This window comes from Bos mutus, chromosome 25 (genome assembly GCF_027580195.1).
Source record: "Bos mutus isolate GX-2022 chromosome 25, NWIPB_WYAK_1.1, whole genome shotgun sequence".
NCBI lineage: Eukaryota > Metazoa > Chordata > Mammalia > Artiodactyla > Bovidae > Bos > Bos mutus.
Window position 1 is genome coordinate 20,671,999 of NC_091641.1, and position 15,112 is coordinate 20,687,110.

Here is a 15,112-nt window from a genome sequence, read left to right on the forward strand (position 1 = left end):
GAGATAGAGTAAATGTTGAAAAATGTTAATTGGTGGAGAAAAGGGGGTACAAGATACAGGAGGATTCTGTCTATTCTTATACTTTTCATATTTTGAAATAATACTAAAATAAAACATTCAAAAATGTGAATCAGAAATGGCATAAATCTAAGGTCACCCCCCACTCCAGTTATGTATTTTCTAATTCTGCTCTCTGAAGAGACCTAGAAACAATGACAAACCAAGCAATGAAATGCGCTTTTGTAAGAAAATGTCCATCCTTTTAGAGAGATGCGCACAGAAGTTCCTGGAGGTAAAATGGCAAGACGTATGGAATTAACTTCAAAAATACTTCAAAGGAACCAAGCATACATTACAAATCTTAGTTAAGTGCTGACTCTGGTGGCGATGTGGGTCCCACGTACATTGTGCTCCATGTGTGTACCTGAAGCTTCTCAACATTTTTCCCAATGAACCATGCAGGGCGATATCAGTGATTTAAAAAAACAAACTGTTAAGAATTGTTCAGCCATGGCATTTAGCTCCTCTCTTCTCTCAGGACACGACAGGTCTGATTCAGTCACAGTAAGGTCTGTCTTTCCTGACAGGGCTATGGGGAAAGGCGTTTGCCATATGAGGATGGGGACCAGGGATTCAAAGACTGGGGCCTGTCCTACTGCACACCAGAGCTTTGGGGACCATCCATTCACACACTGAGGCAGGCAAGGCTGTCTACCCACACTCTGGTTTACCTTTATTGAGGACGGTGAGAGGCTTCCGATTGCTGGGGTCCAGGCTACTGGGAGCGATTGAAAACCTCGGTGGAATGGTGAGGCAGGTGATGGGGAGGCGGGCAGGGATATAGCCGGAAGTGAAAAACTCGTCATTGAGCAGCTCGTGAATGGTTGGGCGGGCAGTGGGATCTGGCTGAAGCATCTTCTTGATGAGGGAGGAGGCCACGGGGTTGATGTGCTGGAAGGGAGATGGGGAGTCATAAGCAGGATATGACACACGACCTGGCTGCTGCACCACCACCCCCTACCCAGCCTCAAATACACCATGTTCAGTGGCTATAAATGTCCCAAGTTTCCACTGGCAGCTTTCCTAAGTTGACAAGTTGCTCACCACTAGAACAGCACTTGAAAACAAAGGCTTGGAAGTCATAAAGACCTGGTGTTAAGTCCCAGTTCTGTCCCTTAACACCAGCTGTGTCAACCAACCCAACTTTCTGGGCCTTTGTATCTTCATCTATAAAGTGGGGACACAGCACCAAGCTTGGAGCCCTGGTAAGGAGACCCAACCCAGGGTAGGTCAAATGCACAGTAAGCCTAGCATCAACTATGTACTTACTACCTATCAGCAAAATACTGTAAGCGCTTCATGTAGATGAACTCACTTAACCCTCAGAGAAACACCCAAGGAGTGAAGCTCTCTAGTACCACCCCTCTTTTGCAGATGAGGAAACAGGCACAGAGAAGTTAAAGTGCCTAAGATACATCCCGAGTGAGTGGTGGAGCCAGTACCCACACAGAGGCAGAGTCAGGGGCAACCCCCACACTCGGAACCACTCTGCTCGGCCCAATAATTGACCCTCTGTAACAGATTCAGCCCATCTGTCCTGATGTCTCGAGACAGGGCTCTTGGCTTCACCTAAGACAAAGATGCCGAACCGGGAAGCAGCTGTGTGCCAGACTGCTGCAGACTATCCCTCTCAATGCACTCCTGCTGGTGGCTGCAAAAGCACACCACTTTGCCTTCACGGTGGCTCGCAATTCTGTGAGCACTCACTGTGTGCAAGATGCTCTGGGGCAGGGACTCCATTTTACAGACGGGAAACTGCAGCTCAGAAGACTCAGGCCATTTGTCCACTGTGCTCTGGCTAAAAAGTGGCAGAGCCCACCTGAAGCAAGACAGTCCACTGCCAGGCTAAGCAGCACTTCTCCGTCTGCCCCCTACTCTGGCTCTTTCTCTCTGTTTTACACGTCTTTTGGGTTATCTGCCCAACCGTTGAGAGCCTACAAACTCTCATCCCAAGAAAACCTGTTTCTGTGCACATACGTCAGACTCTATGCAATTTCAGACAGGACCCTCTAAAGCTCTTACGCCTACCCTGGGGGTGGCACTGACCCACTTCTTTCCCCAGGATATGGCTGGGCTCCGTAAATCACTTGGTGGGGGAGGGAATTAAATAAAACAAATGTAAACTTAAAGTGGTTTTAGTCACCTTGGGAATACTGTATTCATTGTTCTTGATCCGGAGGTAGGTCTCTTTTAGGCAAGAGGTCTCAAAAGGTGGCTTGCCCACTAACAAGGTATACCTGTAAGCACAAGGAGGGATTTGGCTCAAGGCTCCCAACCAAAACCCAGATGCAGGGAGGAATCCTCCCAGGGCCAGAAAGGAAGTCAGACATCTTTTGGGCATTCACTGTGACTCTGGGGCCCCAGAGGACAATTCACAAGTTCACTAACCAGTCCCAGGAGCCACAAACTGGCAGGGAGGTGCCCTCGGCAGAATACAGGTGATGAGACTGGGTTCTAATGGATCAGTGACTTTTTAGCTATAGCCTGTGGTAATCTAGGAGCCAGAGGCTGCTGGATAACATGGAACAGGTCCAAGCAGGGGCCACTTGCTCCTTCAGAGGCAGCCCCACAGTTAACAGTTCTGTACTTTAGGCTACAAGTTTTCATGTGGGAAATTCCAATGCAAAGAAGTAGGAAAGCCATTTCTAACTCTCCAGTATCCAGGGAAACAACAAAAGGGGTAACACCTGAACAGGCCAACCTCTGCCCACCACCCACCTCTGATGGCCTTGACCCAGACGGACCACAGGACCTCCTCCTGCCAGCACCACTCCTGGCCTAATTCTTCCCACCCAATGCTGCTTTTAGATCAGTGGTTCTAATACTTTATTGTGCATGGAAATCACTCAAGGGTCTTAAAATACAGATTGTGATCCAGTTAGCCTGGGTCTTGAGATTCTGCGTAACAAGTTCCTAGGTGATGCTGCAGCTGGTCTGCCGTACTTTGAATAGCAAGGGATTAGAGCAAGTTTAGAGAAGGCAATGGTACCCCACTCCAGTACTCTTGCCTGGAAAATCCCGTGGACGGCGACGCCTGGTGGGCTGCAGTCCATGGGGTAGCTGGGGATCGGACATGACTGAGCGACTTCACTTTCACTTTTCACTTTCACGCACTGGAGAAGGAAATGGCAACCCACTCCAGTGTTCTTGCCGGGAGAATCCCAGGGATGGGGGAGCCTGGTGGGCTGCTGTCTATGGGGTCGCACAGAGTCGGACACGACTGAAGCGACTTAGCAGCAGCAGAGCAAGTTTGTGGAGACATTCCCTCCCTCATTCCCTGAACCCACAGCCCAGGCTGCAGGAATCCTACAGGATATACCAATTCAGCAATGAGGCTTCCTTCGGAGGCCATCTGTCCTCTGGAGCAGCCTTTCCAAAGGCGGAAAGGTCTGCAGGATAAAGTCTATCAAGTGAGAAATGTCCAGAAAGCCCCTTGCTGAGACTGGTGGGTCCTGAGACAACTCCCAACTTACATGATGCACCCAATGGACCATACGTCCACCTCGAAACTGTGCCCCTTCTTGCTCAGCACCTCAGGAGCTATGTAATTAGGAGTCCCGCACAGGGTCTTCTTCCGTTCCCCGTCATACTCCACTTTGGTTGCCAGTCCAAAATCCCCTGGGACAGAGGGAGGAAGATGGAGGCTCAGATGCCAGCTTCTGTCGTCTGTCAATGCAGACAGCTGCTTCAGATGTAACCATCAAGACCCAGGGTCAAGTGATCTCTCAAAGCCTCTAGTCCTTGTGTGCAGCGAGGCTTACCCAGGAATCCTCCCACCATGCTGGCCCTAGGGAGGGGCCTCCCAAAGACCCTCTTCACCCCTCCCCTTAGAAAGGGGGGGTTTACTTCGAAAAGGGAACTGACAAGGATAGCAAAACTCAAATGCCTACAGGGATTAAGCAAGTAAATGTCAAGATGGCTACTTGGCAAGTTTGTGAGGAAGTGATACGGAGGGGTGGGGACTGTGGCAAACCATAGGGCATCTAAAGGGAATAGCTGCTGTTCAGTACAGCAAAGAGCTGTCCTGAGGGAACGCTACCCCTGTACTGTTGGAGTGTTTAAAAGGAGCTCCAAATTCAAAATTTTACATCAAGGCGCTCAGTTTAAAAAAGTGAAAATGAGGGGCTTCCGTGATGGCTCAGTGGTGACGAATTCACCTGCCAGTGCTGGAGAAAAGGTTCCATTCGTGGTCGGTGAGGACCCCACATGCCACAGAGCAACTAAGCCCATGTGCCACAACTACTGAACCTGCCACAACCACAGAGCCCTGGAGCCACAACTGCTGAAGCCTGCGCTTCACAACAAGAGAAGCCACTGCAATGAGAAACCCGCACACTGCAACACAGAGCAGCCCCCACTCCCCGCAACCAGAGAAAGGCATGCAGCAGCGGAGACCCAGTGCAGCCAAATATAAGTAAATTAAAAAATATTTTTAAAAAGTGAAAACAAATCCAAATTCTTAAAAAAACAAAAAACTGTATAGAAGAACACACCCCCCCAAAGCGCATCTGCAGACAAGACATTGGTTTGTGGCTCAAGTTCCCGTCCTATAGAGAGGATTCTAGAGGCAATCAACAGCCCAGACTTCCTACCATCCTCTTCCTCCCTCCCTTGTCTCTTTCCAAATTTCCTCTCCCCCCCCCTCCCTCCCAGCTCCTCCTTATCCCCACTGCATGTCAAGTGCCCCTGCAGGCCCAGCTCCTTACCTATTTTCACCTCCAGATCCTCGTTCAAGAAGAGATTGCCCAGCTTGAGGTCTCTGTGAATAACGCGGTTTCCGTGCAGGTACTGGCAGCCCAGGACGATCTGCCGCAGGTAGTAGCGGGCCTCGGGCTCCGTGAGAGCTTTCCTCCGCTTGTGCAGCTCCAGGAGAGACTGGGAGCAGGAGGGAAGCAGAAATGGGAGCCGGAGCTCAGACCCAAGGCAGGGAGGGGGTGTCATTAGGTAAAGGCAGCCAGGACCCTACTACCCATTTCTTCTCCAGGACAACTATGATCCAGACTCCCCTCCAAACCAGGCCGCAACAGTTCATAGCAACCCTCTCCCACTGGCTCCTTCCCAAGTCCCTTACCTGGGACCCCTCAGCCCACTCCGGAAGCTCAGAGTCCCCAGTATCCCGGTCCCGGAACTTTTGGCAGCAACAGGTCCCTTTCCTACCTCTCCCCTCCCCCGGAAGCTCTGCAGTCTGGCTCCAACTACCCTCTGCCTGACCCAACCCCACTCCGGAAAGTGAGGGTCCGCAATACCCCTTACCTAGCAACTCCGGAAGCCCTGGCGTCCATAAGCAAGGTTCTCCCGCACCTCCCCCAATCTGCCCAACTCCTAGCGTCCAGAAGCCGCCTTCCCTAGAGACCCCAAGTGCCAAGAACCTTCTCTCTCCCTAAGACTTTCTCCATTTCCAGTTCCAGGTTCCCAGCACCTCTTCCCCAGCAGCTCCGAGCCCCGGGGCGCCCCTTCCCCAGCAGCTCCGGTTCCCGGCGCCCCAACCCCTGCCCCCAGGGCAGTTCCAGTTCCCCAGCAGTGACACTCACCCTCCGGCGGCAGAGCTCCAACACCACGAACACGAAGTCGTTGTCTTCGAAAAAGCCGTGGAAGCCGACGACGTGCTGGTGAGCGAGGCTGCGGTGAATGGATATCTCCATGGACATCTTCTCCTTTTGGTGCGGTTTGAGCAACAGCGACTTAGGCACAATCTTGCCCGCGAATACCTCCTTAGTGTCCGCATCCGAAATCTCAAAGCACTTGGCAAAGCCACCCTTCCCCAGAAAGCGACCCCGTAGATAGCGCCGCCGGCTGCGAGGGTCCACTAGGACCTCCGGGATCTCCTTCGCCGGCGGGGCGGCCGTCGGAGCCCCGGGAGCTGCAACTCCGGGCGCTTTCCCTGGGTCGGCTGGTGCCCGCCCCAGCTTCCCTGCAGTTGCCGCCGCACTCATGTTCCCGGAGTTGCCCAGCGGACCTAGCAGGCTCTAGGCAGAGGTTTGGCACGGCTCTGCCTCTCCTCGAATTCAAACGCGGCGCCGGGAACGTTACAAGAGCCTACGCGCTACTGATTGGCCGCGGGGATTTAAAATCCAAACCCGCCCGCCGCGCGGCACTCTGGGAGCGCTCGGCACTGCAGCCGCCTTTAAACTCTCACCCAGCCCCTGGGAGGAGCTTGATTGGCAGGGATGGCGGACGGAAGACACGTGGGATGCCTGGGAAACCAAAGCTGCAGTGGGGTTGCTGAGACCCCGCCCCAGAAGAGGGGGAGTTCAGGGTTTCTCCTTTCTCGGCGGCAGGGGAAGTGCCTGCAGTTCGCGAGTACCTCCTCCAGGAAGCTTTTCCCAGCACCTTCCTCCACCCCTACCTCGCCTTCTAGATTATAAACTCTTGAAGACAGAGGCCTGGCATGAGAGACTGTATGGGGGAGCCCTAATATCCGCCTCGGAAGTCACCAGCTCTCTTCCAAATCACCCCATAAACTAAAATCGAAGTATAAAGAGGATGCTTGCCAGGCAAACGCACCTTCCAGGCAAACCCCCTACTCTTCTTCAAATAACAGCAGAGGCCACCAGCATCACCAACACCTGGGAGCTTGTTAGAAAGACAAAGCTTCAGGCCTCAACGCAGACCACCCCCCAGCCCCACCACCGCCAATTCAGAATCTACCCAGTGATTCCCACCCATATTGAAGTTTGAGAAGTACAGTACCAGAACCCCACCACCCCCGCCAGGGTCATTCTGCAAGAAAACTGGCTGGCTGGCTCACTGCTCTATCTCCCAGTGCCTAAAATAATGGACCCTCAATTGCTTTGTAAGAGGGAAAGATGTCAGGTTGGCAGAATGCCTGGCAAACTGGTAAGCCAAGGTCAAATTTGGCTGCAGAGGTGTTTTGTTTGGTCTTTCACTTTTTAAAATTTGGATTCATAGACAGGACTGAAAAATCAAGAGAGCTCACATAAAAATTAAGCTTTGTGGCTTTTCCTTAAGAAAAAACTATTAGCTGTTGCAACTCTATGCTTAACATACCTTCCCAGTTTGTCAGAGTTCCCTGCTAACCCTCCTTTGCCCCTTTGCTTGTCTGGCTTCCACAGATACTTAAGTGGCAACCCTGAGAATCACTCAAGTTATAAGCCCAGCATCCTATGATGTCTTTGCTGCTGCTTAGTCGCTTCAGTCGTGTCCGACTCTGTGCGACCCCATAGACGGCAGCCCACCAGGCTCCCCCATCCCTGGGATTCTCAAGGCAAGAACACTGGAGTGGGTTGCCATTTCCTTCTCCAATGCAAGGAGTCAGCAAAAGTCAGTCATATCGCAGTTATCTCTTACATAACTCCCAATAAACTCAGAGGCAATGAAGACATCTTTCCTACCCCATGTCCCAAGCTCTCAGCACAATGCCTGGCAAAAAGGAGTGACTAAAATGCTTTATAAAAAAAAAGGAAGTTTTTTAAAATTATTTTTTAATCCCTGTGGTGTGTAATATTGTTTTATCTTTTTATAAAGTTGAATCTATGTACCAAAAAAGTATATATCTGTTAATTGGACAGCTCAGTGAATTTTCACAAAATGGGTACACCTCATGTAAGCAGCACCCAGACTGAGAAAGAGTACAGGACCAACAACCCCATAAGTCCCCCCTGTGCCCTGTGTTGGGGGCCCCAAGACCATCCCCCTACAGGACTCAGCATACAGTCCTACTCATAGATGGCTAGGATTTATTACAGTGAAAGGTTATGAAGCAAAATCAGCCAAGGGAAAGGTGCACAGAGCAAAATCCAGAGGAAACCAGGCACAAGCTTCCCAAAGTCTTCTCCCAGTGGAGTCAGTCACACAGGACACACTTAATTCCTCCAGCAATGAGTATGACATCATGTGTGAAATGTTATCTACCAGAGAAGCTCATTAGAGACTCCAGCCCGGGGCTTTTCTGGGGCTTGGTCATACAGGCACCCTCTGCCTGTAACACACCAAAATTCTACATTCCTGGAAGGAAAGCAGGCATGCAGGATAAACCACACTGTTTACACAGTTTAAGTTCAGTAAGCAACTCCTATCATTTAGGGAATGGTGAGAACTCTCCTGAAATTCAAGAACCCAGATGCCAGCTGAGGGCCAATCTTCCAGCTGATGGCACTGGGAGCTTTCCTTCAGGAAAAGGGGAAAGTTTCCAGAATATTCCTGAGAAATGAAGATCATAAATGCTCTCCCCGCCCCCCAAAGCTCCCTGGGTGCCAGGCTTTTGATCAGCAGTACTAACCTGACATTTTTTCAATAATCTTTTATTCTCATCCAGGCCTTTCATCCAGAAGGGCTGTGTGCAAGAGACGTGGGAATAATTTTGAAGATAAATATTTTAATATAATTTAACCAGAAAAATATTCAGGAATTGATCAGGATATGCTATGGGCTGAACTGTGTTTTCCCCAAATTATATGCTGAAGTCCTAACCTCCAGTACTGAATGTGACTGTATTTGGAGATATGGCCTTCAAAGAGGTGATTAAAGTAAAATGGGTGGGCCCTATCTAATATGACTGGTGTTCTTATAAGAAGAGATTAAGACACAGACAGACAGAGGGGCAACCGTGTGAAGATACAGTGAGAAGGCTGCCAGCTGCAGGCCTAGGAGACAGGCCTTAGGAGAAACGTGCCAACTGCTTGCTCTGGGACTTCTAGCCTCTAGGACTGTGAGAAAATACATTTCGATTTTTTAAGCCATCCAGTCTGTGCTATTTTGTTATTGCAGCCCTAGCACACTAATAGAGGATGAAGTCCTCAATGTAAAAATTTTCATAGTGGGTTTATATAACCTTCCACCCCTTTTCCCCAGAGACAGCCTACAAAAGATCAGTCCTTTTCCAGAGACAGCTACACCGGAGTAGTCACTCTACCTTACAAGGTGTGTGTACAGAGGGGAAAGTGAGGAGGCGGAGTAAGCCTATCAACCCGTAGTAGTAAAGTTGCAGCTCACCCAGGAGGCTGAGCACAGAAATCAAAAGCATCGAGCCACCCCCAGGGAAGGCCCCGATCTGATATGTCAAAAGCAGGAGGTGGCCTGCGGTCAGAGTCCCTGTGATGTGCCCTCCTCCAACTTGCAGGTTTTGGCAGAGATCACAAGTCAGGATGCAATCAGCCTCTGCATTAGACATAAAAGAGCTGATCAGCAGCTTGATTTTAGACGGTCCCATCAAAGAATGGCTCCTTCCTGAGGGCATTAGTATGTGACCCGGTTGGTACAGCCAGCATCCACGATGTACGCTGTCATCATTCAGAGCTCCAGAGAGGGGCCCTAAATCTCCAGTGGTCCCCGCGTCCGCCTGAGTTCTGCGCAGGGAGCCTGGGTCTGCTTTCAGTTCAGCACTGCTCCTTGGGAAGCTGAGAGAGTGAACTGACAGCCAGCATCAGGTTTCAGCTTAGAGTGAGGTCCAGGCAACGAGGGTCAGTGAACTGGGGATTCCAATCAAGGTGGGTACTTTTCTTCAACAAAGGCGTGCTGCAGTGCCAGACAGCATGGTACCCCTTTTGTCAGTCTCAGAGTCCAAACTGACCCACTCAAAAACATGCATATCAGACTGAACAATCATCAGCCTCTAAGGGTCAGACATCTGATTTCAACAAGGGCCAATGAGAAACTTAACTAACTGCTTTTTCAAAATCCAAATGTGTGTTTCTATTCAGAGAGTGCCTCTCTTCTTATGTTGTCACCCTCTTTGCAGAGGTTTCAACAGACACAAATCATAGCAAAAATCATCAGGTATGGAGACTTGTTCTGGTTCTAAAATCCAAAGAATTTAAATTCCAACCTACCTATGGATAGGAAAAGCAAGGAAGCTATACCCCACCACTACCTTCTTAATTTAAATTTTGTATGTTTGAGATGGCTCCACTAGCACTTATGGAATTACAAGCATGTAACATTATAAGTCAATTTTATCGTATCTCCAGATAAAATGGCCACAAAATACAAAGCCATTTTTTAAAAACTTCCCTTTTTTTCTCATTGCAAATGTACTCAAACCCCTAGTAGTAAATTCAGCAAGGTACAGGGTTATCATCTCAGGCCAGCAGTGTTCACTCTTTCCTGCACAGGCCCCCTTTCAGTAATACCCCCCCACCAAGGGTATCCACTATCATACATTTTTAAGCAACAGATTCAACCAATTAAAAAAAAATTAGGGAATTCCCTGGTGGTCCAATGACTGGGTCTCCCAGCTCTCACTGCCAAGGGCACAGGTTCAATCCCTGGTCGGGGAACTAGGATCCCACAAGCCTCAGTGCATGGTCAAAAAAAATTTTTTTTTTAATTTAAAAAGTTAAGACTGTTTTTCATTCATACATGCAAAGGCCTGTTGAGCACCCACTGCATGTATGTTTTATTTATTTCATTCAGGAACACTTACTAAAAAATTTATGAAGCATTAAAGAAACTTTTAATTCCCTTTCAGCCATCCTTTAACAACTGTTTTCATATTCCCTTCTAGTCCTTATCAACAGGGAGTTTCAAATTTATATAGCTGCAACTGTTTCATGTTAATACAATCTATCTGCATGGTATCAGTAATAGTAATACTAATAGTGAGCCTTTATGAACTTACTATATTCCAGGTATGGGGCTAAGAGCTTTATAGAGATGATTTCATTTAATCCACACAAAGACCCTAGGAGAAAAGGATTACTTTTCCCACCTAAAGATAAGGAAATGAGCACTTCTACATCAGGTTACTTGCCTAAGGTCATGCAGGCAGGAGGTAGCAAGCTTGAATTCCAACTCAATTCTGCTGACTCCAAAGCATACCTGTTGGCACATTGCCTCTCAGGGCCTTGTTGTTCTGGCAAGAACCAAATCCCAGGGCTTCCCTGGTGGCTCAGCGGTAAAGAATCTGCCTGTCAATGCATGAGACACTGGCACTGAGACGATCCCCGGTCCAGGAAGATCCCACATGCCTCGGAGCAACTAAGCTCGTGTACTGCAGCTACTGAGCCTGTGCTCTAAAGCCCAGGAACTGGAACTACTTGAGCACGTGTGCCCTAGAGACCATGCTCTGCAACAAGAGAAGCCACTGAAATGAGAAGCCTGAGCACTGCAACATAGAGTAGATGCCCTGCTCTTCGCAACTAGAGAAAAGCCCGTGCACAGTAACAAAGATACAGCACAGTTCAAAAATAAATAAATAACATTATTTTTAAAAAGAACCAAATCCCAGACTCCTTTGGTTCACTAGCTCACTCACTCACTCATTCACTCCTACCAAAAAGCAATATGACATGCTTAAACTCATGGTCTGAAGAAACCCCGGGTTCAAACACCATGTGATTTCAGCAAGTGACTGAACCTCTCTCTGCCTCAATTTCCAGGTCTATAAAACAGGGATGGTTACGGTGCCTTTCTCCCAGGATTCTATCTAGGAGAAGACATGCCTATCTCCTAAGGTTTTCATGGAGAAATTCTAAGAGGAATCTCTTAGAATAATGTTGTTATTATTACTGAAATAAAAAGAACCTGTACCTAATCCCAGGGAGCTCGGAGTCTTCAACAGGACTTTCCAGTTCCTGGGCCTCTCGAATTTCCATACTTCTCCCCTCTCCTCTGGTCATACTGTTTCCTCAGCCTCTTGCTACTTTCATCAAAAACCAGAAAGTCCAACCAGCAGATATGAAAGGCTGAGATGAATGTAGCTAAAGAAAAGTTGGCAGGGCCAAGAAAACCCACACAGGCTTCAGACTTAGGATCAAAGTCAGAGAGGAGTGAACGCCATTCCTGTGTCTCTTTCTTGAATGATTTTCGTACGCACAACCATCTGCCTGGTATCCAATGGCCTTGGAGGTACAGAACAAGCTGTTCAGTCTCCTTGGGGAAGCAGGATGTCCTGGGCCGCCTCTTCTCACTTTAGGATCCAGGTCAGAGTGCATAACGAGAATAGGTGTGGCCAACATGCAGCACAAACTTCAAGAAAGCAAGGGATAACCAACAGAGCAGCAAGTGCAGTCCTCAGGGTAAGGGCTTTGCTGCATAAAACATGGACTTTGCAGCCAGATAAGACTTGGCTTTGATTCCAGCTCAGCCATTTATTAGCTATGTGATATTGGGCAAATTTACCTAACCTCTCTTAAGATTGGCCTCCTTGACACTATATGATGGGTTGTAAAAATCCCTACTTTTTTTTGACAGTTGGGAGGAGTAAAGGTTTTCTAATAAGCATCTGCCACCCTACAGATACAAAGCAAGGAAGGGTGATTTCTTTGCCCCGCCTTTTCTTTGTGATGAAGGGAAAGATGATAGGGAAAGATGGTCTTAATTTCACTTTAAATTTTTAAAAATATATAGGAATGCTGCACCTTACACTATAAAGGGTTCACTTCCTAACAACAGTGTAAGACATACATAAGAGGCTGGGACACAAGATCACCGGGTCAGGAAGATCCCCCAGAGCGGGGGATGGCAACCCATTCCAGTATTCTTGCCTGGAGAATCCACGGACAGAGGAACCTGGCAGGTTACAGTCCATGGAATCACAAAGAGTTGGACACAACTAAAGTGACCAGCATGCTCACAGGCGTACATAATAGTATGGCACACCCATATACTGTAAGATGTATCATTTCTAATAATACTAGTTATAACTACCATTTACTGAGTGCTCACCCTGAGTCCCTACACATGCATTACATGTATGAATGCATTTACTTATAATAACCCCTATGAATCTTCCCCATTTTAAGGATGAGAAATGTGAGTTTCCACAAGGTGAGATAACTAGCCCAAATTCACATGGCTAGAGAACAGCAGGGCTGGGATTCAATCTGCTGCCCCCAACACCCACACTTCACCACTATGGTGACCCTCAAGAAGAGCCCCTCATGCCTCCACTGGAGAACTGTTCTGTTTACCAGGCTAAGCCGTCAGATCCCTACAGGCAGGGACTGGTTCTGTCTTATTCTTCACTAGGCCAGCGCCTGGCACTCAGTCGTGGCTCAGTGAGTATTTGTTAAATGAATAAATAAGTGTTGCAGCATGTGGTCAGGCCCCCCTCCCCCCCGGCCCCGCCCCCAGCCCTAAAGGGCAGCAAAAGCACGAAAGCACAGCCCATCACTGGGGCTCTAGAAGCGTTTCAGTGATCATGGACTTATGGGAACTGGTCCAAGTTGGCAGGACATTTTGCCGACACCTGTTTTGAAATAACCACGCCTCTGAACACACTGTTCTAACATTGTCGTTGCCATTACAGGGGCCTTACAGCCCTATAGCAGCTACCACTAGGAGACCAGCCAGCTTGATGTGACCACCCAGAACCACTCAGCTTTGATAGATGCAATCTGTCCGTAATGGCTGAGAGCGAGTCAGAATGGGACTGGAGCTCCATGTTCTGGACACCCTGTGGGCTCACCAGCCAGATCCAGACACCAAGGAAAGCTTCCCGAGCCACCAAGATCCCTGCTTTATAGCTGAGAAATTTCCAAGGATGTGGAAAAGGCAGCAATGTTTGTCTGATTCATTTCCAAGTCTGTTATCACCCAGATGGGCCCAAGTGACTAAGAAAGTAACTGTGGTCTCAGCTCTGAGTGAACTGGCTCATGCAGAAGTAACTAACTCAGAACCCACCACAGACCCCAACAAACCACAAGGGCCTTGTGCAGCCATGTGAAACAGAACTGGCCAACAGAAGGCTCATAAGTCAGTCAGTCAACCTTGTTCCCTGCACCCAGGATTCTGCAACATGAGACTTCTCTGGGGTGGGGTGGGGACCAGAGGTTGGGGGACTCAAATCCAGGTAATCACCCCATGTGCTGGAAAACCACAGGCTCACGCCTGACTCCTCAGGAGTTCACAGCTAGTGTGGGTTCAGACAAGAGCACAGGCATGTAATTAAAATTCTACCTAGACTCGGAAAAAGGCCCCTTCGTGAGGTTCACGGGGAAGCAGTTTCTGGCAGAAGTGCATATGCGCTCAGTCGCTAAGTCATGTCCGATTCTTGTAACCCCATGGACTGTAGCCTGCCAGGCTCCTCTGTCTGTAGGATTTTCCAGGCAAGAATACTGGAGTGGGTTGTCATTTCCTCCTCTAGGGGATCTTCCTGACCCAGAGATCAAACCCATATCTCCTGCATTGGCAGGAGGATTCTTTACCACTGAGCCACCTAGGAAGCCCATCCGGGCTGAGGAGCATCCTCCAAATGGCTCTTTCTTGAACACTCCACTTTGGCTCAGCAACAGTGCCCCCAGTTCAGGCCAAGATACCCCTCAGGAGGTATTTCCCAAGACCAAAAGTAATGAGAGATTGGACAGGAGGTAAGGCTGGGCAAGAAAGAAATCTGGAGAAGGGGAAAAGGTCTGAACTAGACACCTCAGAATCTTTCCGGCCCAGCACTCATTTATCTCCTGTTCTGGTAAAATACAGCCACCAGGCACCAGCTCCCAATCCATATGGGTACGTGCCCCGGGGCCCGTCCAATCAGTGAATTCCACCTTTCTGGCCACAGTGGTTACTTGAGGCTGGACACTTCCATCCTGGGCTAGTGATAGTTAGGTCCACGGTCTTATCGGAGAAGGAGAGCTCTTTCTACCAATAACTGGAGCTGCAGGGTCACATTGTGAAGCCTGGAGAATGAAGCCAACTCAAAGGAAAGCAGAGTCAAGAGCTGAAGAGAGTCAGGTCCCTGGTGACCCTGTGAGTTCTGAGTCCTGGGATCCAGCTCGATGGCAGCTCTAGACTTGGCCTCATCAGCTACATGAGCCGATAATCCCCTCTCTGCCCTAAGTCAAATGGAAAGCGTCCCAACCCATGTCTCTTCCACCTGCTCGCTCTTCTGGGAGTATTCTTAGGACAAAGAGACTTTTTCTCTGGGGTTAAAAAAGTAATTGTCTGGTGACAGATTGCCCCTGGGGTGAGAGCCACCATGGAGACAGAGTCCAGCTGGCTTTTCCTAGGATACACACGATTGTCAACACCTTTAAAGCAGTATCAGTCCGTAATTAAACACTCACTTACTAATTATAGTAGCTAGTGTTTTGTCTTGCCAGCACCTTGTTTTGGAAATACGCTTTGCTGTTTCTCTGTAATGCTGAGGACGGGA

General features: G+C 48.9%; 1 protein-coding gene across 1 annotated transcript in view; it reads right to left on the bottom strand.

The window, feature by feature from the left end:
- The window catches only part of PLK1 (polo like kinase 1), an 11,130-nt gene extending 4,458 nt beyond the window's left edge, over positions 1 to 6,672 (bottom strand). The window contains exons 1-5 of the mRNA XM_014483385.2: positions 5,592 to 6,672; positions 4,767 to 4,935; positions 3,534 to 3,678; positions 2,204 to 2,297; positions 732 to 951 (exon numbers count right to left, since the gene is read on the bottom strand). Of these exons, the coding sequence (XP_014338871.2) occupies positions 732 to 951; positions 2,204 to 2,297; positions 3,534 to 3,678; positions 4,767 to 4,935; positions 5,592 to 5,993 (1,030 nt within the window). The 5' untranslated portion in view covers positions 5,994 to 6,672. The remainder of the gene's footprint in view (positions 1 to 731; positions 952 to 2,203; positions 2,298 to 3,533; positions 3,679 to 4,766; positions 4,936 to 5,591) is intronic.
- Between the last annotated feature and the right edge of the window lie 8,440 nt (positions 6,673 to 15,112).